The sequence below is a fragment of the Argopecten irradians genome, chromosome 12 (genome assembly GCF_041381155.1).
Source record: "Argopecten irradians isolate NY chromosome 12, Ai_NY, whole genome shotgun sequence".
NCBI lineage: Eukaryota > Metazoa > Mollusca > Bivalvia > Pectinida > Pectinidae > Argopecten > Argopecten irradians.
Genome location: NC_091145.1, coordinates 7,590,096 through 7,612,452, shown reverse-complemented (window position 1 = coordinate 7,612,452; position 22,357 = coordinate 7,590,096). Strand labels below are relative to the sequence as shown.

The following is a 22,357-nucleotide window of genomic DNA, read 5'->3' as shown; positions in this document are numbered from 1 at the left end:
CGGGCGATGCGGGCTGACACGTCCGAAGAAAAGCATGCCTGAGCGAGGCCTCCTGAGATAGCTTCCACGCGTGAAGGTGGAGGATCTCGGGACATGAATGCATCGTCCGTGACCGAGGCTGGCGCAGGAGATTGGATCTGAGTGGAAGAGCCAGAGGAACATCCGCCAGAAACGACAATAGCTCCGGAAACCATGGTTGTCTCGGCCACAGGGGCGCTATCAGAAGGAGGGAGCAATGATGCGTCCGAAACTTCTGTAGAACCCTGCCCACCAGGTTGAATGGAGGGAATGCATAAGCCTGCATCCCCTCCCAATCCAGAGATAGCGCGTCCACAGCCCAAGCCTATTGGTCTGGCACCGGAGAGACAAAGGTTGGCAGCTGGTTGTTCAGGGAAGTGGCGAAAAGGTCTATATGAGGCCTGTCCCACACCTGACAAATGCCCTCGAAGATCGAGGGATTTAGTTGCCATTCTGTCAGAACCGGCTGGCGGCGCCTGGAGAGAGTATCTGCCAGAACATTCAACCTGCCTGGAAGATGCTTGACTAGAATAGTCAACTGCATTTCCTGACAGAGAAGAAGAACACGGATAGCGAGGGCACATAGGACGTGGGACCTTGCCCCCCTCCCGTCTCTCCAGAAACGCGACAACTGTAGAGTTGTCCGTAGCCACACAAACCACCTTGGAATGCAGAATCTTTCGAAAAGCCTGCAAAGCCAACAGAACAGCCCTCATCTCCAGCACATTGATGTGCTCGGAGAGCTGATCCCCAGACCATTCCCCCCCGACCGGCAATGGCCATCGAGGTAAGCCCCCCAACCTGTCATGGACGCGTCCGTGAACAAGGTCATGGTGGGAGCTGGCTTGGACAACGGAACTCCCTGTAGAACATTGTCTTTGAGAGTCCACCACCGTGCAAACTCCTTCACGGACTGGTTGAGAGGAAGCCAAGCCTCCCATTCCCTGCTGGCAGGAACCCAGTTCGCGAGGAGAAACATCTGGAGAGGTCTGATGTGAAGTCTCCCAAGGGGGACTACATCTGCCAGGGAGTTCAGATAACCCAGAAAACTGAGAAACCAACGCACCTGGACGTGTGACCAACTGATGAAGGTCAGAGCAAGATCTCTGGCCTTCTCGAACTTCTCCAAAGGTGGAAGGGCAATGCCCTGAACCGTGTTGAAACGGTTTCCCAGGAAGACAAAGTCTCGAGAAGGGGAGACCTCGGACTTCTCTCTGGAAGGAATGAAGCCGACTTTGAGCAAAAGTTTCAGGACCAGACGGGTGTTCTGCACCAAAGATTCCCGCACTAGGTGGAGCATGAGGGAATCGTCGAAATAGATGTGAACATCTATTCCCCTGGAGTGCAGAAACCCCACGACAACCTGCAGCAGCTTGGTGAAAACCAAAGGAGCTCTCGTGAGCCCGAAAGGCATGGCCTGGAACTGAAAAACCTTCCCGTTGCAAGTGAAACGGAGGAATTTCCGTGCCGACTTCTTGATGGGAATGTGGAAGTAGGCATCCTTCAGATCTACTGAAGTAGCCCACATCCCCTCTCTCACCGAAGCTATGATGCTCCGTGGAGTCTCCATCTTGAAGTGAGGAGAATCTACGTGCCTGTTGAAGGCACTTAGATCTATGATGGGACGCCAAGCTCCGGACTTTTTCCTAACCAGAAACATTCTGGAATAAAAGCCCGGAGTGCATTCCACCATAGGCACCTCCTCGACCGCGCCCTTTAAAAGCATGGTCCTTACTTCCTCCTGGATGGCAAGTGCCTTTTCTGGATCCCCCGGAGGAGGGAAGAAGATAGGTCTTGATGCCAAGGGCGGATCCCGCAAGAGGGGAATGCCCAACCCCTCCTTGACCACAGACAAGGCCCATGTGTCCTCTGTGATTTCCTTCCACTCTGAGAGGAAGAAGGACAGACGACCTCCTACAGGAAGATCGGGACGAGGAAGATCGAGACCCTCCCAGGCGGGAGAATCGCTTCCTAACCCGAAACTGAATCCTGCGGGAGAAGGACCGGAATCTAAAACTGGAGGAGCGGAGTCCTCCAGAACAGACCCCTCGTCTGGAATGGCCAAGGAGGGGGAAAAAGAGTGAGGAACTCTTCTTCTTACCCCCAGGAGGGTTCTTGCCCTTCTTACCCTTCCCCTTGTTGCCCTTGAAGAAAGGCTTCGACTTCGGCTGCGCAGTAGACTGAGGAGCTGAAGTTCTAGCCTTCTTCTTGGGAGGCACGGACCCCTGCGAGGTACTGGCCTTCACGGTCTGCAATCTCTTCAAAAGAAGGGCAGAAGCGACCGAGTCCTCCTTCAAATCCTTCTGAACAGAAGGAAGAGTCCCTCCAAAAAGACTGGACCCAGAGAAGGGGGCAGTTAACAATCGGGACCGGTAAGGTTCTTCGACCGGGCGGTTTTTAAACACAGAAAAACGCCTAGCCAACAAGACATTGGCGAGCAATGACACCTGTAAAGACGCCAAGGCTCTCAATGCCCTGTTCAGGGCAGAGGTAACTCTGTCCTGAATGTCGGCCTGCTCTGTCTCAGATATCCGACCCTCAGGCACATCGGATACCCTATATAGACTAACCGTCAGAAAGTCTATATAAGACAGAATTTGAATGGAAAGGCGCAGCAGCCTCTCCATCTTGTGGTGCTCCTTGGAGCCGAACACCACCTGGTCCACTGACTTGCCGGGCCAAGCTGCCAATTCTCTAGACTCCAGCTTAGCTGGCTGAGAGGACAGCAGTCCATCGTGAATGGCATAATCAGAGGCCTGAACCTCTGATAAATCACCAACACTGAGCTGCAACCCGGCAAACCCAAGCGTGCGAGATGAAGAAGAATTCTTCTCCATAACTCGAGACTGGGCAGTGGCCAGAGCTGAAGACACAATAGTGCCTTCTGGCAGTGAGCGATCTGACTGAGCAGATGCCCGTGGAGCCACCAAAGAACCCAAAAGGGTGGTGGACTCCGGGATGGATGATGCGGAAGGTGGTGGGCAGACCTCCGCCCCGATAATCCGAGATACATCGGCCCTAAGGGCCCGCATCCCAGGCAAAACCTGCTGGGCATCCACCTCAGCAGCCTCGAGGTCACCCTCCTCCTGGAAATCCTCAACCTGAGGATCTGCATCCGACAAACCAGATTGGTCAATATCGGAGCAGCCAGGGGAGAGATGAACAACATCATCATCCTCTGCCGAACCCACGACCTCACAGTCCATATCCTCCTCGTTGCCTGGACCCGAGGTCCCAACGGGGAGAAAAGGGCCAGCAAAAGAGACAGACTCATGAAAACTCTCCTGAGCAGGCTCCAACAAGTGGCGTTTAGGAGCCGAACTCCTAACCACAGAAGCTGAGGGCTTCGACCTAACGGACGAAGCTCGACCCTTGGACTCGGAGACAAACGGGACTGCACGAGAAGCAGAAGTCCTAAAGGTCCGGCGAACCTTTCTAGGACCGGCCGTAACGGCACCCGAAGCAGCAGTAGGTTGGGGGGGAGCAACAGAACCGCTGACAGGTCTCCGCGAGGGAGAGACCAAACCCCAAGGGTTCCAAGAAGGAATAGCCATGGGGTTAAAACCGTATCCCTGAAAATACGGAAAAGGTCCCGTGGTTGGGAGTGACCCCAGAACTGGCCAAACTGGCCTGCCTGAGACTGGGGCTGGCCAACCTGACCAAAGGACGAGGTTGGACCACCACTCCCTCCAAGTGGAAACCCGGACATGTATGGGCTAGGCCCATAACTGCCGGGATGCTGCTGAAACCCAAAACCATCCGCAGGCTGGTTTGGGCGGCCCAAGGATGGTTGCCCGCAGGCACCCGTATACCCTAAGCCAGGGGGAAAAAGGAGGCCGAAAATCGGACACCTGACCAACAAACCCAGGACCCTGAGGATGACCCCCTGGGAAAACCGAGCCAGCACACTCAGGAGCGGACCTAATAGGACCGGGACCAGGTAACTGGACGGGAGGGAAAGTTGGACCAGAATTGATGCCGGGATTAGAGAGCTACGCATCACTAATCCCAGTGGAAACGGACAAACCAGAAAGGAAGTCTGTAGTCCCTGAACCCAAACTCGGACGAATAGTTCCGGCATCAAGACCGCCCCCAACAGCAACACCACCTGGAATGCCGGAGCCGCTGACAACGTCAGAGACCGGCGGCTGGTAGTCCCTACCCGAAGGCAAGCATGGAAGCTTACGAGCATTCCCAGCCAATTCGACCCTAGACCGAGAAACGTCAGGGTCAGGCTGCCCCTCCCCTACTCCAGGAACATCCTGGACAGGAGGGACCACCCCCTGATCTCGAGAAGAACCTGTAGAGACAGGAACTACCGAGACAGGAACAGAAACAGAACTAGAAGCCTGCTTCCTTCTCCTCCCGTAAGATGAGGACGAATCCCTCTTACGGGAGGACGAAGATCGCCTTGGTGTAATGCCGGCCTGGCCAAGAGCCTCTCCAACTCGACAAAGTTCACAAGGAGAGGACTCATGACAAGGGCGACATAGGGGACATGCATCATGTGGGTCCCGTTCCTCATAGAAATGGGAACACCCATGACGCTGACCCGAGCGGGACATACCAGGCATTACAACGACAATTACGTAAACAAGGTAAGAAAAATACGTCAAAAACGTAAAATATAAGCAACACACACTAAACACGTAAAAAACAGTGTTAGGTGACACAAATCTTACCTAATAAAAACGGCAACGAAGCCTCAGCGACGAAAAACCGAACAAAAAACAAACGTAAACAAACCGGAAGCGGCGAGACGTCACCAGTAATGACGGATCGCACGGAACACCGGCGAGCACGTCGAACAGTCAAAAAACGGCCGAAAAAGGCACAAAAAACGAATGACAGTACAAAAAGACAACAACACAGGGCAGATGGGTAAACACACAACTGAATGTGTGAAAAAACTTGACTAAAACGTCAAACAAATGGACCTAACAGCGAAAGGAAATAGACATAATGCAATTGCCGTCCGGGCTGTGTAGCGCCATAAAGGAAAGAGGAAGGGAGACCACTCTATGTTACTCTCGTCGAGTACGAGATGAGGTACGGTAGGGAGACGGGATTCTCAAATCTTATGTTTGTTGGGGCTACAAAGATGGGTGTAGGTAGCGTATTTGCATACTAAAGTTATGGTAACGTATTATTGAAATGAAATAAAGATTTAACATGTACAGTAACCATTTTAAAATCTACTTTGTGGTTCACCTGAATTTCATTTCAATTTTCACTCTTCAATTCTAAATATTAACAAAATAAAAATATCATAAGTCATGAAAAGTAGAACAAAAGTGTTCTAACAATGTAACAGGTACAACTATCAACGAAATCATTTGTTTCATCTGCTTAAAGCATTATGGACTATATAACAATTTCCATGTATTTCTCGCAGAACATTTAAGTTTATCACATCGTAGCTCAATTTATACAGTATGCAAGTACTTCAGTGTCTAAAGTCAGAACTACTCCATCTAAGAAAGAAAAAGAAATATAAAAGTAAATAGAATATTACTTCGCATATGTAATATTTTTTTTATAAAAAATATGTGATTTGACTTAAGGACAGAAAATTATTATGAAGTCATGCCTTGACGCCAATAAACGAGAGAAATATAAAAATATCAATTTTCAACAAATTGATATGTCAAATATAAATTTAAAAAACAAAAAAAAAAGTCCGAAAGTATTATTTAACATAATCGTCTTATTGTTTTCTAGTTTTGCAGTGTATAATGTTGTCTTCATACATCAGTAAAAACAATACATTCTAGAATTCAAATCGTCCGCTCGTCTCCTCTTTCTTCTCCAGAATTTGTGACGGTACCGCAGATGATGTTTGGCATAAAAGAATACTGAACGATGCTGTTGATATTTTTGGTATGACATCATCTCTCGGAACTCTAGACCCAGACAAATCACTGTCAAGGTATTCCGAGACACGAGTGTAAATTAAACATTGATGTTGGCCAGTTTTACTCAGTCTGAATTTTTCCCTGACCCTAATACGAGCAGTTGACCAAACAGCAGTGCCATCAGCAACAGTACCACCAACAACAGAATGACCAGTACCACCAACAACATGATGACTACAAACACCTGTACCACAAACATGGTGACCACCAACAATACCACCAAGGACAGGATGATCAAGAACACGAGTACCACCAACAACAGGATGACCAACAACAACAGTACCACCACCAGCTTTACCAACAACAGTACCACCACCAGCTTTATCAACAACAGTACCACCACCAGCTTTATCAACAACAGTACCACCACCAGTTCCACCAAGAGCTTTACCATCAACAACAGTACCTCTAAAAGCAATACTTCCACCAGTAGTACCACCAACAGCAGTGCCACCAATAGCAGTACCACCAGCACCAGTACTACGAACAACATGATGACCACCTACAATACTACCAAGAATAGGATGATCACCAACATGAGTACCAGAAACAACAGTAAAACCAGCAACAACAATACCAACACTAGCAGTACCACCACAAGCTTTACCATCATCAACAGTACCGCCAACAGCTTTACCACCATCAACAGTACCACCAACAGCTTTACCACCATCAACAGTACCACCAACAGCTTTACCATCATCAACAGTACCACCACCACCATCAACAGTACCGCCAACAGCTTTACCACCATCAACAGTACCACCATCAACAGTACCACCAACAGCTTTACCATCATCAACAGTACCGCCAACAGCTTTACCACCATCAACAGTACCGCCAACAGCTTTACCACCATCAACAGTACCGCCAACAGCTTTACCACACCACAGTACCAAACACATACCACACAGCACCACACAGTACCAACAGCTTTACCACATCAACAGTACCACCAACAGCTTTACCACCATCAACAGTACCACCACAGCTTTACCACCATCAACAGTACCCCACAGCTTTACCACCATCAACAGTACCGCCAACAGCTTTACCACCATCAACAGTACCGCCAACAGCTTTACCACCATCAACAGTACCGCCAACAGCTTTACCACCATCAACAGTACCACCACCAGCTTTACCACCATCAACAGTACCGCCAACAGCTTTACCACCATCAACAGTACCGCCAACAGCTTTACCACCATCAACAGTACCGCCAACAGCTTTACCACCATCAACAGTACCACCAACAGCTTTACCACCATCAACAGTACCGCCAACAGCTTTACCACCATCAACAGTACCACCACCAGCTTTACCACCATCAACAGTACCGCCAACAGCTTTACCACCATCAACAGTACCACCACCAGCTTTACCACCATCAACAGTACCGCCAACAGCTTTACCACCATCAACAGTACCGCCAACAGCTTTACCACCATCAACAGTACCACCACCAGCTTTACCACCATCAACAGTACCACCACCAGCTTTACCACCATCAACAGTACCGCCAACAGCTTTACCAACATCAACAGTACCACCAACAGCTTTACCACCATCAACAGTACCACAGCTTTACCACATCAACAGTACCACCAACAGCTTTACCACCATCAACAGTACCACCACCAGCTTTACCATCATCAACAGTACCACCATCAACAGTACCACCAACAGCTTTACCATCATCAACAGTACCGCCAACAGCTTTACCACCATCAACAGTACCGCCAACAGCTTTACCACCATCAACAGTACCGCCAACAGCTTTACCACCATCAACAGTACCACCAATAGTTTTACCACCATCAACTACCGCTTTTTACCATCAACAGTACCACCATACCACATAACCACCAACAGCTTTACCACCATCAACAGCTCCACACAGTACCACATCAAATACCACACAGCTTTACCAAAACAGTACCACCATCAACAGTACCACCAACAACAGTACCACCAACAACAGTACCACCATCAACAGTACCACCAACAACAGTACCACCATCAACAGTACCACCATCAACAGTACCACCATCAACAGTACCACCATCAACAGTACCACCACCAACAGTACCACCATCAACAGTACCACCATCAACAGTACCACCATCAACAGTACCACCATCAACAGTACCACCATCAACAGTACCACCACCAACAGTACCACCATCAACAGTACCACCATCAACAGTACCACCAACAACAGTACCACCAACAGCTTTACCACCATCAAAAGTACCACCAACAGTACCACCAACACCAGTACCGACACCAACAGTACGAATACCAGCATCAAGAGTACGAATACCGCCACCAAAAGTACCACCAACAACAGCAATATCACAGTATCACTGTCACTAAGTGTAACTGCGTATATCCATATTAATGATTTGAAGTTTTTTATTTTTGGTATAGAGGAATTTTGCAACATTTGGCAAAGCTTTATATGTTGCTTCTTTTCATTTCGCGTAAAACACCAATGAGTCTAAGTAGTTCCGAAATACATACTGATATTTGATTTATGTTTCATGATTCACAACAACAGCCTATTCATTGTTTGCCCTATGACAGTAAGTAGAAATCAGTGTCAATAAAAAGTTTAATTAATAATCATAGACTACTTTAAAGTCGACTAAGACTTTTTGTCTCAATTTTAGTAGTACTGCCAAAATCCATGATATTTAGGTCTTGAGTGTAGTGAAATGAGTACACATGGTCAAATCAGGAAGCCAAGTTGTTGTCTACAATATCATTTCCAATTTTTACATACTTTATTAGATATAAGTAATTGTAACTTGAATTCTTCAGATATGTTTTCATCTCAACAGAAAAAAAGCAAAAGGTAAATAAATAAATGTTAAAATATTCACCCAGTTAAGGTAGATAACTCTAAAGTCCCAGAATAGTTTTACAACTTTCTGCATACAATGCACTATAACATTGATCATTCTTACTGATCTTCCAGGCCAAAATAGAATGGCATGGTCAAATTCATAGGTCGCATGTAAATGGTAAAGACAAATAATTATAATATCTAAATTGTACATGTAATAATATATATAATTCTTTGGTAATATTAAAATGCATTGTATACAACTTATTCCTCTTCCCTTACTGGGGTTGACGTCGAAGAACAATGGTTACAGTTGATAATGGAGAGATACAAAAAGAGTACTTTTTTCTGATAAAAGTTGTTTCAGCTGAACTTATCTACTTAGTTAATCTAATATTACATAAAATTCACAGTGTGAAAATGTCTAAGTACATAACAAAATCCATATAATATATCGATGTGAGTCCAACCGCGTGGCTATAGCCGACTGTTCTGACTGAAAATTCATACGCAGTCTAGCTTATATTAAATTTAAATATTTTATCAATTACGTTTTTCTTATTTTCGGTACGAGCGCATCGGATGACCACTTTTTAGGCATTAGATTAAGTGCTATTTCATTATACTGAATAAAATTAGTCATTATAAAAGTTCGTTCTCTGATGCGCTCTTTGTAAAAAGTGTATATTAGGAAGGGGAAACCCTACCAAAAGTCGCAATTAACAGACTACTTTTGCGCAAATAAGACCATGTATATGTTACACGGAAAGCATGTTTATCCAGAAATATTGTATTTTGATGTTCATTTTTGGATTTTGAAAATTATCACCTTAGGTCGAAACGGGCCAATATGCGCCATACTTGTTTACAAGGTGATTTACAACGGAGGCATAATTATCAAAAAAAAAATTTAGGTATCGGTGGAATAAAACTATACTAATATAGTTTACATCGATGCGTCAAACAGTGGATCGCTTCGTCAAATAAAGTAACAAGACGTAATGTCGTAAACAAAATAGGATCACGAGTGATGTCATTTATGGGGGAACATATCTCCTTTTTTCCTACCAATCAAATATCTAAATATGTAATTATATGAGCATGACTGTTTATTTGTTTTTGCATGATGATAACCTACGGTTGCGTGCTATTGTATCACGAGACAGAACCCAGGGCCTACCTCACAGGGGCGAGCGCTTAACAGACGATGTCAAGGGAGACGTTAGGAAGAATAGTCACTTTTGAAGAAGAGAAAAGATAATATCCTTAATTTAGTTGTCTTTTACGATCATGAAATAGGAGCATGTGTCAGCTCAGACATTCTGCTAGCAATTGAATAGCCCTGCAGGTAGGGCGTTAGAATTGTACCTGCTGTTCCTATTGCATGATCGTAAAAGGCGACTAAATTTAGGATCTTATCTTTTCACTTCTTCCTAACAGACTTTATATTTCCTAATGCCTCCCTTGGCACCGCCTCACTTTCTGCCTTGAGTTGAGCGTCTGCCCCTGTGAGGAAGGCTCTAGGTTCTGTCCCCTGGCCGAGACACACCAAAGTCTATAATAGTGGTAGTTTCTGCTCCTGCTTAGCGCTCAACAAACAGTGAGTGGCAAGACTGGTTTGCTCGTTGTCAGTATAATGTGACCGGGTGGGGTGTGTTGCTTGGTGTCTTCGGCGGCATGTTTTAGTGATATAGCACTATAAAAAGGGCAACGGTTCCACTATACAAGAAGACACAACACGAACATACCGATGTCTCCCAAGACACGCACCTCGCACTTCACGCACGCTACACACTGCATACATGGGAGGCCGTCCTTACATGACCCTGACTGTAAATAGGACGTAAAATAATCAAACAAACATTTGTTATTTTTTCAGCATTACTTTAACTACACTAAAATGTAAAAATACAAAACCAATAGATTATAATTTCATACGCAAATGTTGAAAATATTTACAGCAAAATTAAACTTACATTTAGCTAAAATGTCGTAGAAATGGTAATTGAAGTGAAAATATCGAAGTAAGAAAGGGTGAAATTCGGCCTCTCATTAATCTATGTGAATTCTATCAACAAAAACCTTTTTATCGAATTATTTGTATGAAAACTTGCTACAAATAGAAACAATTGTTTTTTTGAAAATCACAACAAAAAACGTTGATTAATATTGAAAAGAGACTTCAACAATACTGAAACTTCACCAGTTACTGCCAGATTAGGTGCGCTTAGTACTTTTCAATCGTTCAGCCATGTCATACGACCATGTCTTATCTTAAGACACAATTAATTTGGAGGGCTGAAGTTGGTTGCGAGTTCCTAGTTCCTAGTTCCGTTTAATAAACGGAACTAGGAACCAGACCCGAGTTCCGTTTAACTTAAACGGAACTAGGAACCAGACCCGAGTTCCGTTCAACAAAAATGCTGGTCAACGAGCCGAGTTCCGTTTATTAGGATTTCTACCTCTAATTGCATGTTCAATTACATATTATATACGGGAATCGAACTTAAAGCTTACGTTCATAATACAGAACAGAATTAATATCTATAACACAGATTTCCTTAAACGGATCTGATACCTAGACCTCAGTTCCGTTTTACTTAAACGGAACTCGGGTCTGGTTCCTAGTTCCGTATAAGCTTAAACGGATCTCGGGTCTGGTTCCTAGTTCCGTTTATTAAACGGAACTAGGAACTCGCAACCAACTTCAGCCCTCCAATTAATTTTGATGTCACTATCAATATTGATGTTATACGGAATAAATTGATAATTCAATTTTATTTTAGTAAGCATCACTATACCTTTATATTTGTATTATCAAATTATATTGTGATTTTTAGGAAACAATATTACAGTAACAGTTATGAAACCATTATATCCTCTATGATAAGTTACTTGACATTTTTAATTGGCTGTGTGTTATGTAAGTACATTGTTTTAATTCGCTTAACTATCTTCAATCGCCATGAGGGAAGTATCAGAAATATTTACTTTTTAAAAGAACTTTTTTTTAAATTTTATTATTAGGCATTTAATTATTTATTTATAATTATTACGTAATAGGTAAACCTCTCGCTCTCTCTCTCTATCTCTTTCTCTTTCCCTCCCACCCCCTCTCTCTCTAAGGCCTAACAAATTCATGTGAATATATCATAATATAATCATTCTTAAAGAGATAATAAGCAGAATAAAGATAGCCAGTAGATATTACTTAGAATTGTGGTTTGAAGAACAGATTCCCTTAATTAGATCCTTGGTAATACAAAACCATATTGCAAGACTGTGTCAAAAACCATTATGTAAATGCTGCTTATTATGTGATAAGTTACATACTAGATGAAAGTGATATTCTTTAACTTAATTTATTATTTCATTCATGCTTCATTTTTCGAACAGAATAAATAATGGATTTGGCAGTGAATATTTTCGAGTTCAATTTTAACATTTTTTTTGCAAAAAACAAAAAAAACAAAAAAAAACGAGTTATTATGCAAGGTCTCGTTTAGCCATCTCCAAACAATTCTGGTTCCAACAAAACATATAAATAGTAAACATAGCATTATCTAAGTGTATTTTCCAACTTATTAAACTTAGTAATACAAAAAACTGGACAAAGCTGTCGATTTTAATTATGCATTCTGATATACAATTTAATAGACATTAATCCGTTTCTTCGTTACAATCATGATAACCATATATATAAAGGTTTAAATATTAAAACTTGGACGAAGATCAATAGGATCACTCACATGGATTCTTCTAAGCACTGCTCTAAGTTAATAAAACAATGAACATATAAATAAATAATACTAAATTGTTTCATCACCGAATTTACAACGACATTTTGAAGAATTTCTCAAATGATCACAAAAAGGTCAGGACTTTAATTGCTAGCAGAATGTCTGAGCTGACACAAGTTCGAGAATCGCTATTTCAAAAACCTAAATGTTTATGGTATGGCAACGAATATTAGCATAAACTTGGGATCTTAATTTTTTGTTCTTTTCATCACATTTGTAATCGATCAATTAATATGTTTCTCAAAAGTTGAAATGACCTAATGAATGCTATCTGATTTTGTAAAATGGTTATAAGGGTTATTGAAATAAACGCCGTTAGGATTCTGGGGTCAGGAGTTCATTTGAATGGTAGAAGTCGATAAACAAATCAATTAACAAGGTATATTTTGACCTTATTTTGGTGATAAGTCATTCAAAGAAAATCAATATTAGTGTCTAATGTATCACCAACGCAGTGATAGAAGAATGTCACATAATGTTTTATAGCATACATGTTCTTTAAAAAAAATTTCATGATTAACCTTTTTCTAATGTAGATTTATGGAAACAGGAGTTCATACCAAAATTGGAATAAAAAAAATATTTTCGTGTGATTATTTTGAAATACAAATGTATTGTGAATCAAAGATAGCAATTTTTGACAGACACAATGCTTTATGATTATTTTTTCTTTAATTTTATCAAATAGATTATAAAATTAATTATACGCATTGATGTCATTATTATTCAATTTTACCGGGGTATGAAATAGCGGATTCATACAGTTTGCCAACAATTTTTCCATACCCCGAAAAAATATTAAAAAGGGTGACATCAAAGCTTAAGCAGAAAACGTTCTGATGATTACCTTTTTCGTATCTTGTTTGTCCCTTTACAGCAGTTGTTATTGTTTCAGCATTTCGTGCTAAAAATTCAAATTCCTAAACACGTAAATGCTTAATATTTTCATTAAAGCAACGATTTACATCAAACATGAACTTGATATATAGCTAAACTGCCGTAGTACTGGCGATTTAAGTGATACGTTCGAATAAATAAAAGGTGCAATTCCTCCTCTCTGTAAATTCTTAGAAACACACATCTTTCAAAATGGCCGCCAAATTGGTAAATTATTTGTGAATGAAAAATATAAACCTAATTTTGCCGCATTATTTATATAACAACTTTCTACAAATAGAGATAATTGTTTTTTGAAAATTTCAAAAACACTTTGATCAATTGTAAAATGAGACTTCAACAAGAAACAGGTTTCACCAGTTACTGCCAGATTAGGTGAGCTTAGTACTTTCCAATCGTTCAGCTATGCCATACGGAATTTTGACGGTATGATCAATATACATATATTATGTACCGTCAAGTTATTATCTCGGTAAGACGCAAACCGTCATATGCGAGCCGTATTTCATCCGTAGTGTATAGGAACAAAATTGAAATGTATAAAGTATTTACCCGTTTAATAAATTTCATATGTACATAGCTAGTCACGTGCGATCTCTTATGCAATTCCTTTTTCCTTGTTATATACTGGTGATTGAACTGACCAAATTATACAATGTGCGTAAAAAGCTAGTGTGGTTTCCTCTTGGAAAAAGCACATGCTATTTCTACGACACATTAGGAGTATCGTTTGTTTGTTTGTTTGTTTGTTTGATTAATTAACGTCCTATTAACAGCTATGGTCATGTAAGGACGGCCTCCCATGTATGCAGTGTGTTGCGTGTATGAGTATCGTAATGAGACTTACCTCGGCTGTTTTTTGTTACATTAATTGCAATCCATTGTTTTTGAAAACATACATTTACAGTATTTCTTAATTCAGTTTTAAATATATGATATGTGTATCAAGCTTAACCTCAAAAACACATTAATTCGTTTGATATAAGACTGTGTATGTTGGTAAAGCTAAAGTATGGTTGACAGAACTACTTAATAACTTCCACATAATCTTTTTGTAGATATGCCCACGCCAACGAGAACCGATACATGTGAAGCAAAAGACAAATATGGGATGACATATTACCACTACTGTAGGCATGTGTGCTGTGACTACACTAGTCCCGAGGCCTGTTGTACATGGGTGTACTATACCACATACAAAAAAGGATTGTAGGTATCACAGTAATCTATCAGCTCCTATAGTGTTTTAGGTCACCTGAGATGCATTTTGTCCGTCGTCGTCCGTCATGCGTCGTCCGTCCTATTGCGATAACAATTTACATTTTCGACTTCTCCAAAACCACTGAACCAAATTCGTTAACATTTTGCCGAAACCAAAATTGTGAATTGGGAAATAGTGTCCCGGTCCCAGTGGCCTGAGGGATGGGGCCAAAAGGGACCAAATAGACTAAAACTTCAAAATCTTCTAACATTCTAAAAATGGTAGAATCGAATGCTCCTTCTAGATGGAAAAGTCTTAAAGCCCTTTACAAAAATGTGAATTGTATGAACCTACGGTCTCATGTTTCCCCCTGGTGAGGGAGTAAAGTCTACAAACAGCAAAATCAAATTCCAGTCGTTTTAAAACATTTTAGGGAAGGGAAACATATAAATAGGTCCCAATAGGGAAATCTGAGGTAAATTTTAAATTCCTTCAGAAAAGAAACAACGATCCTGTATTCAGACATAACTTGGCATTACAACAACCAGGTGAGCGATAAAGGCTCTCTGGGCCTCTTGTTAAACATCTAATCTCGTACCTGACAATAGTAGTGCGCCATTATAAAAGGCGAAGCAGGAGATGTACCAACACAGGTTCTGTGTTGGCTTTTGAAAACCTACATTGTAATACACTGTATGGATTTGTAATCCAATTATAAATTGATATCGATGCATTTATGATAGACCTCTAAGACATCCACCGTTAGAATGGAAACCACTTCGCGTGTCTACGAGCACCTGCCCACACTTGCGTGTACTTATGGAAACATTCGAATGATGAACCTGTTTTTTTCATACAGAAATGGCGCGAAAACATCGGCTTTTCGAGCCATTCTATATGAGAAAAAGAGAATAAGTCAATCATAAAATCAGATTTAGTATGAAAACAAGGAAACTAATTACACATTACTGTAGTATATATTTGTGGGGTATCGTGATTTGTACACATAAGAAACTCGTCAGAAACTTACAAAAAAACAACTTACATTTAAGGATTCGAACCTTGTCTGGAAAACAAATTTAATAGCCAAAAACTCGAATTGAGGTGTTCCTGTTCACTTCTCAGACCCTCCATCGATTAGTTTTCTCCCAGAATTAAAAAGAAATTAATTGAAATTCCATTTGATTATCCTGCCAGATCATCATACAAAAGTCGTTATGTGTAAAAGGTAACGTCATTATCTAATATACGCCGAATATAGTAATGACTTGATGTAGTTGCGTGAGGTTATAACGTATCTAACTCCTATGCAAGTTTGATAAAATTTAGATTTTTTCCTGGCAAGAGAGGTGACAGCATTTGTTGTGAAATACTCAGGGTAGAGAATGATTATTTCCCTCTCACATAAAAAGAATGAGATATAAATATTAGACCGAGACATCATGACGAACATGCACGGTCGATCGACTTTATGTCAATATTGATGACCTTGTTGACAATGCGCGCCACGGATGCCTAAATTCATTACCTTTACATCATATCGGTTCAAAAATTGAGTTCGCACAATTTGTCTAGGTGTTGAAAGAGAAATATCTCACGGCTAAAACAGCAGACATCAGTGAACAGTTGATTTGCCTTTCCCCAAGCCATGTTGGAATCACAGCACGCCATTTTCCATACGTTAACACTACATTGGTCATATTACACTACCGTCGTATGACAATACTTTTAGAGCTATTATACGGGCGTAAACAGAAGTGACACCGTTGAATTATTTTTTACCGGTAACATTTCGTTATCTCCAGAGAATGGATGTGCCGTTCTCAAAACATGTTCTTTATTTCAAGGTAAAGTAAGAGATTTAGGGATATAGCAAGTTTCTGTTTTTCCTCGAGGCCCGCTCACCTCGAAACTGATTCGCTCGACGAAAATACCCGAGTGCTGACATGCGCTTGCTTGTTTGTTTTGTTTAGTTTTTTAGCTCACCTGGCCCGAAGGGCCGGTGAGCTTATGTCATGGCGCGGCGTCCGTCCGTCCGTCTGTCCGTCAACATTTCCTTTAAATCGCTACTAGTCATAGAGTTCTGCATGGATTGTAACCAAATTTGGCCACAAACATCCTTGGGGGAAGGGGAACAGAACTTGTATAAATTTTGGCTCTGACCCCCCGGGGGCAGGAGGGGCAGGGCCCAATAGGGGAATTTGAGGTAAATCCTATAAATTGCTACTTGTCCTAGAGTTCTGCATGGATTGTGACCAAATTTGGTCACAAACATCCTTAGGAGAAGGGGAACAAAACTTGTATAAATTTTGGCTCTGACCCCCTGGGGGCAGGAGGGGTTTGGCCCAATGGCTGTATCTCCATTTGCCCACTTTTTATAATCTGATAATTAGCAGAATGTTGTGACAAAGATTATAGTCTATTTCAGAGAAGTTAACCTGGATTTACCTGTGTTTTACCTGTGAATTTCACCTGTGATACGTACTGTACTTATTCCATAAGGGTATCATTTATGTATAACTTGATGTACATGTATGGAAATAATATTTCATGGAAAAATCTTATGATTTGTTACTCTTTTTGTGATGTCAGTTATGTTATTGATTTTTCATATTAATAATATACATATAATAATAAATATAATGTATAAATAAATAATTAACACATCAAATAGGGGAATTAGAGGTAAATATTCAAATTCCTTAAAAAAAGAAACAATGAATCTGTATCCAGAACATAACTTAGCATTACAAACCAGGTGAGCGATACAGGCCCTCTGGGCCTCTTGTTATATTTACGTCCTATCAACAGCGAGGGCCATTTATGGATGGCCTGCTAGCTTGTAGGATTGGAACTAGTGCACAGCTGATCGAGGTTTTTGGACAAAATTAGGAAGCTAGTAAATTGAACCAAGTAACTTTTGTATAGTGTTAATAAAGTACATGTTTATTATGTGTCTAAAATATACATGGAACACTTTTAAAATACTTGGTACAGTAGTCTAAACTAACAAGAACTGTTATGAACAAAAATTAAGGTGCTAAATAGTAACTGTGATAATCTACTTATCTCTATTTAAACATAAAAATAATTAAATCGTGAAATAATCCGGAAAACGACGCCGTGCGACAACCTAAAACACCATATATTTTAAAACAAGAAAAACAATTGCTGAATGGAATAATGTTGACAGATATATGACTTAAATAAACTAAAAAAATGTTTGAACTTTTCTTAAGTCAATTAAAACATTTTTAAAGTGTATAGATATTTATAAATCAAACTATATTTAGTTCCATTTTGGTACTCGAACCTGCTAAAACACATAGCTAGCCCGGACATGCTATAACGCTCTCAATTAATGAATATATGCACTGCTGACAAGTAAACAAATCATGCAATTAAAACTGAAGGCATCTACATGTAAACACACGTAAGAAATATTTTACAATTAGTTTCAAAGTGTTCCAATTCGGGAAACGTCGTGTTAAACATGATAGAAAAATTGGTAAAGAAAAGAAAAAAATCATATATCACATCGATTATGTTTTCCTTTTCCAGGTCGCGTGGAGCCATCACTGGGATTGTGTTTGGATCGATTGTCGGCCTTGGTATTCTGTGTATGTTAATATATGGTATTGGGGTTCTATGCTGTACGATTTATGAAAATTGCCGATGCACACCATGTTTGGAATGTACACTTCTATATAAACGACATGTCACCGTCAGGCCGACAAACCAAATCAACTCTGTCTCCCACAATGTTGAACAAGGTTAGCATAATACTCATCTCTTTCTGTGGCAATTGCGTATAAATGTTTGCTAAATTAGTATAATAGTCCAGTTACACGGAATATTATTTTTTTCTATGATAATTCTATTTTCGTTTTTAGCAAGCATCACCGTAATTTTATATTTCGATAATCAAATTATTTTTTAGGACTTTGAGGAAACACTATTCCATTACAAGGATTTTGCACTATCCTTAACTAGAAATGATGACATAATTCATTGGTGTGCCTCATATACCTTCTACTTGTATATTATCCGATATTCTAATAAATTATCAACATATTGTTTTCAATTAATCCATTTGTTTATTCTCTAGGTGTTCCGAGTAGATCTCCAACTGTGGCGCCGACTGTTACAAATCCTAGTGGAACTGGGGCTGTAGTGCCAACTGTTACACCAATTGAAATTCCTGATAAATCAAAAGGCACATCAATGGTGTGATCTATCTAATCGATGTTTGATCCCGAATCCCACCGGAATGGTTACTAATAAACATTTTTATCCATCTTATGTAATATATTTATCTAGATTTTCATTCCGTTTATGTGATGTATATGATATACATGACCTTTTTTATCCAAATTTTCCAAATATTCAAATTTTGAAATTAATTGTAACATAATTTATTGCTGTCTCTAATTTGACAAATTACTTCAATAACGGTTACCTTAGGCTTTGAAATATAAGGGTAATTTTGTTGCCATGGTTGCAAATAAGGGGTAGCGGGGTGTCAGTTAGTCACTGCTGTTCTAATTCATTTAGCAGTTCTGATCTATTCATATTGTTGATATGCTTTTCATGACATAAATATGATAGTGATTAAAATATTTACACACAAACATAGTTCGACTTAATTAATCATGATTGTTTGATGTGGTTAGTGTTTTACGGGTTAGACCACAGGGACCTGGCACGATTTTTTTAAACTAACAGTATACATATATATATATTATAGTATCAAGGGTATGAACTCGGCAGTCGAGAAAAACGGACCTATTTTTTTAAAACCATGATTATTTTAATAAATGGGTTATATACAGTATTGACGGATATCTTACCTTAAAAAGAAATAATTTATCTTTCCATTGAGTGCTTGATGAACAAAATTGGCCAAGTATTGACGAAGTTATGGCTTGATGAATCGAGAAATTTACGAAAAATATGCTAGGTAGACATTTCCCTGTCCGGTCGAAATGTCGTCTCGGCTCTAATGGGCACCTCAAAAACCAAGCCAAAACCACAAAATCTACGCTTGTGGTGGTAAACAGTACCCATAACTGTGTTCATCCACAACCTCCTTTGGAGGTGTCATGACCCGTACTTTGTAGAAACTCCATTTAAACATCGTGTAGCTCACTTACTTTAACCGTCACCGCCATGTTCATTTGTTTTTCGGAACGCTTCTCGAGTTTACTTACAAGCACAACATTACATAATTTGCATAATGTAGTGACGATATGTAAAGTCGAGAAGCGTTCCGAAAAACAAATGAACATGGCGGTGACGGTTAAAGTAAGTGAGCTACACGATGTTTAAATGGAGTTTCTACAAAGTACGGGTCATGACACCTCCAAATGAGATTGTGGATGAACACAGTTATGGGTACTGTTTACCACCACAAGCGTAGATTTTGTGATTTTGGCTTGGTTTTTGAGGTACCCATTAGAGCCGAGACGACATTTCGACCGGACAGGGAAATGTCTACCTAGCATATTTTTAGCAAATTTCCCGATTCATCAAGCCATAACTTCGTCAATACTTGGCCAATTTTGTTCATCAAGCACTCAATGGAAAGATAAATTATTTCTCTTTAAGGTAAGATATCCGTCAATGTTGTATATAACCCATTTATTAAAATAATTGTGGTTTCAAAAAAATAGGTCCGTTTTTCTCGACCGCCGAGTTCATACCCTTGATACTATAATATATATATGTATACTATTGGTTAAAAATTTTTCGTGCCAGGTCCCTGTGGGTTAGACGATACTATTTATCCACCTGTATCACAACAAGTATCGTATTGCTTATCTATAAATACCATCCACGGGACAGAGGAAACATGGTCTTCATAAACAGGTTATATTGTGTTGAAATTGGCCATTTGTGGCCTATTAGGTAGGTGGTCGTTATACATAGATGGTCGATACAGCAGGTTTTACTGTATTACATTTAGATGTATCTATGTAAAACTACATAAATATGTACTTAACTGTTCTACCATATCTCTATGTACAAAATGTATTTACGCAAGAAAACAAGACTAAGTATATATTACACTTATACAAGAAAAGCGTTACGATGACGACTTGTTCAGACTAACAGCGCCGTGCTTCAACAACGTCCGCTGTTCTAACCCATATTCAAAAGATATTGCCGACATGGGTGACGAAAAAGGGACAAGTAGGTGTATAATGTACATTGCATATCAAACTTTGTGCCGTGAACGACACTATTAGAGGCATAAACAATACACTGGATAATTTAAAAGTTTGAATCCACATAAGCTTTATCATGACACAGACTTAATCAGGACGTATAAATACGTTATATAATGTCGTGAGGGTGATTGAAATGTTTGCATACTTCAAACTTCCCAGGCCGCTGGGTTATCATTTCCTAACTAGGAGTTCGAGTTTTGGGAGGCGCAGTTTACAGGTTTTATCTATCCAGGACGTTACTCTCGGATGACACAGGCATGACATTTCACCTTGTATTACATTTACATGTACATATGTCAATCAATATCGATTATCTATGTCAATCAATATCGATTATCTGAGTGTTCAACTATTTGCAATGTAAATCTCATGTATTTCAGAGAATGCCTAAGTTGCAATATGTTGTAATCGACATTCTTCTGCACAAAGTTAAAGACCACCGCCGACGAATGGTATTTTTTCTCTATTAAAAACATGAGCAGACGAATTAGTACTTTTCTTTTGGTTAAAACTGTGCAGCTACAAATCTTCTATAGAAGTATCCTATCTTTAGGGGTTGAAGATTAAATATTTTTTTTTCTTAAATGCACTTAATAATAACATTTCAGTGCCTAATATTATCAGAAAATCATTCCATTAATGAAAACACAACATGTCAATAGAAATATAATAGTTTGCGCCCTTTAATTTATCATTAAATGAGCCATTTAAAGAAAAAAAATTGGAAAAAAAATACCCCACAGTAATTTGTCTTTTAGATGACAACTTTACCGGTCATATTTTTTTTTTTTTTGTGTACAAGAATTGGAAGTGGGGGTACCATTCTGGTGAAAATTTGATGTTGCTAAAAATTGACCTCCACATTTGGCTATTTTTTGGTTTCAAGAACCTGTAAAAAATTATTTCAAATTTTTAAGTTAGATATGATCAGTCAAAATTTGCGGAAATGTATACTTTTAAGAACATAATATCGGTTTTCGAAATTAAGCATTTAATTGGTTATAGTTTTTGACCTAAAAGGGAACCCTGGTGGATACCTTACAGGTTCTCTGTCATAGGACTAAAAAATGCTCCTGGGTTTAGTTAAATTGGTTCGTGGGCAAAATTCAATGGTATGTGTAACATGTACTTTGGTCGCCTTTACGGTAATAATGCTTTACTTGCAATATGTTGCATGGTGCCGGCATGCTTCAGTAATATAGCACTATAAAAAGGGCAAGAGTTCCACGTTACAAGACACAACACGAATATACCAGAGTCTCCCAAAACACGCATCTACATGTAGCATTTCACACACGCAAGGCACCACATAAACGGAGGCCGTCCTTAAATGACCCTGGCTGTTGAAAGGACGTAAATAAAATATTTGACAAACTTCGCATTATTGTATTTTTTTCTCAAAATAGTATATCTAGTACCAAATTATGAATTTTTGACCTTTAATT

The 22,357-nt window shown here is 40.0% G+C and overlaps 2 protein-coding genes across 2 annotated transcripts; one reads left to right on the top strand and one right to left on the bottom strand.

Annotated features, from left to right (window-relative positions):
* Positions 1 to 730: 730 nt before the first annotated feature.
* On the bottom strand, positions 731 to 3,572 carry LOC138336626 (uncharacterized). The gene is made up of 2 exons (XM_069286148.1): positions 2,120 to 3,572; positions 731 to 2,070 (listed from the first exon to the last, which is right to left on the bottom strand). Exons 1-2 carry the CDS (start codon positions 3,570 to 3,572, stop codon positions 731 to 733), a joined length of 2,793 nt encoding a protein of 930 aa, XP_069142249.1.
* A 2,507-nt stretch (positions 3,573 to 6,079) lies between these two features.
* LOC138336624 (mucin-22-like) lies at positions 6,080 to 19,203 on the top strand. Its single transcript, XM_069286145.1, has 8 exons — positions 6,080 to 6,825; positions 6,884 to 7,534; positions 7,566 to 7,835; positions 7,873 to 8,322; positions 11,625 to 11,707; positions 14,540 to 14,690; positions 18,244 to 18,455; positions 18,791 to 19,203. The coding sequence occupies exons 1-8, from the start codon at positions 6,080 to 6,082 to the stop codon at positions 18,913 to 18,915; spliced, it is 2,688 nt and encodes an 895-aa protein (XP_069142246.1). The 3' UTR covers positions 18,916 to 19,203.
* The last annotated feature ends 3,154 nt before the right edge of the window (positions 19,204 to 22,357 follow it).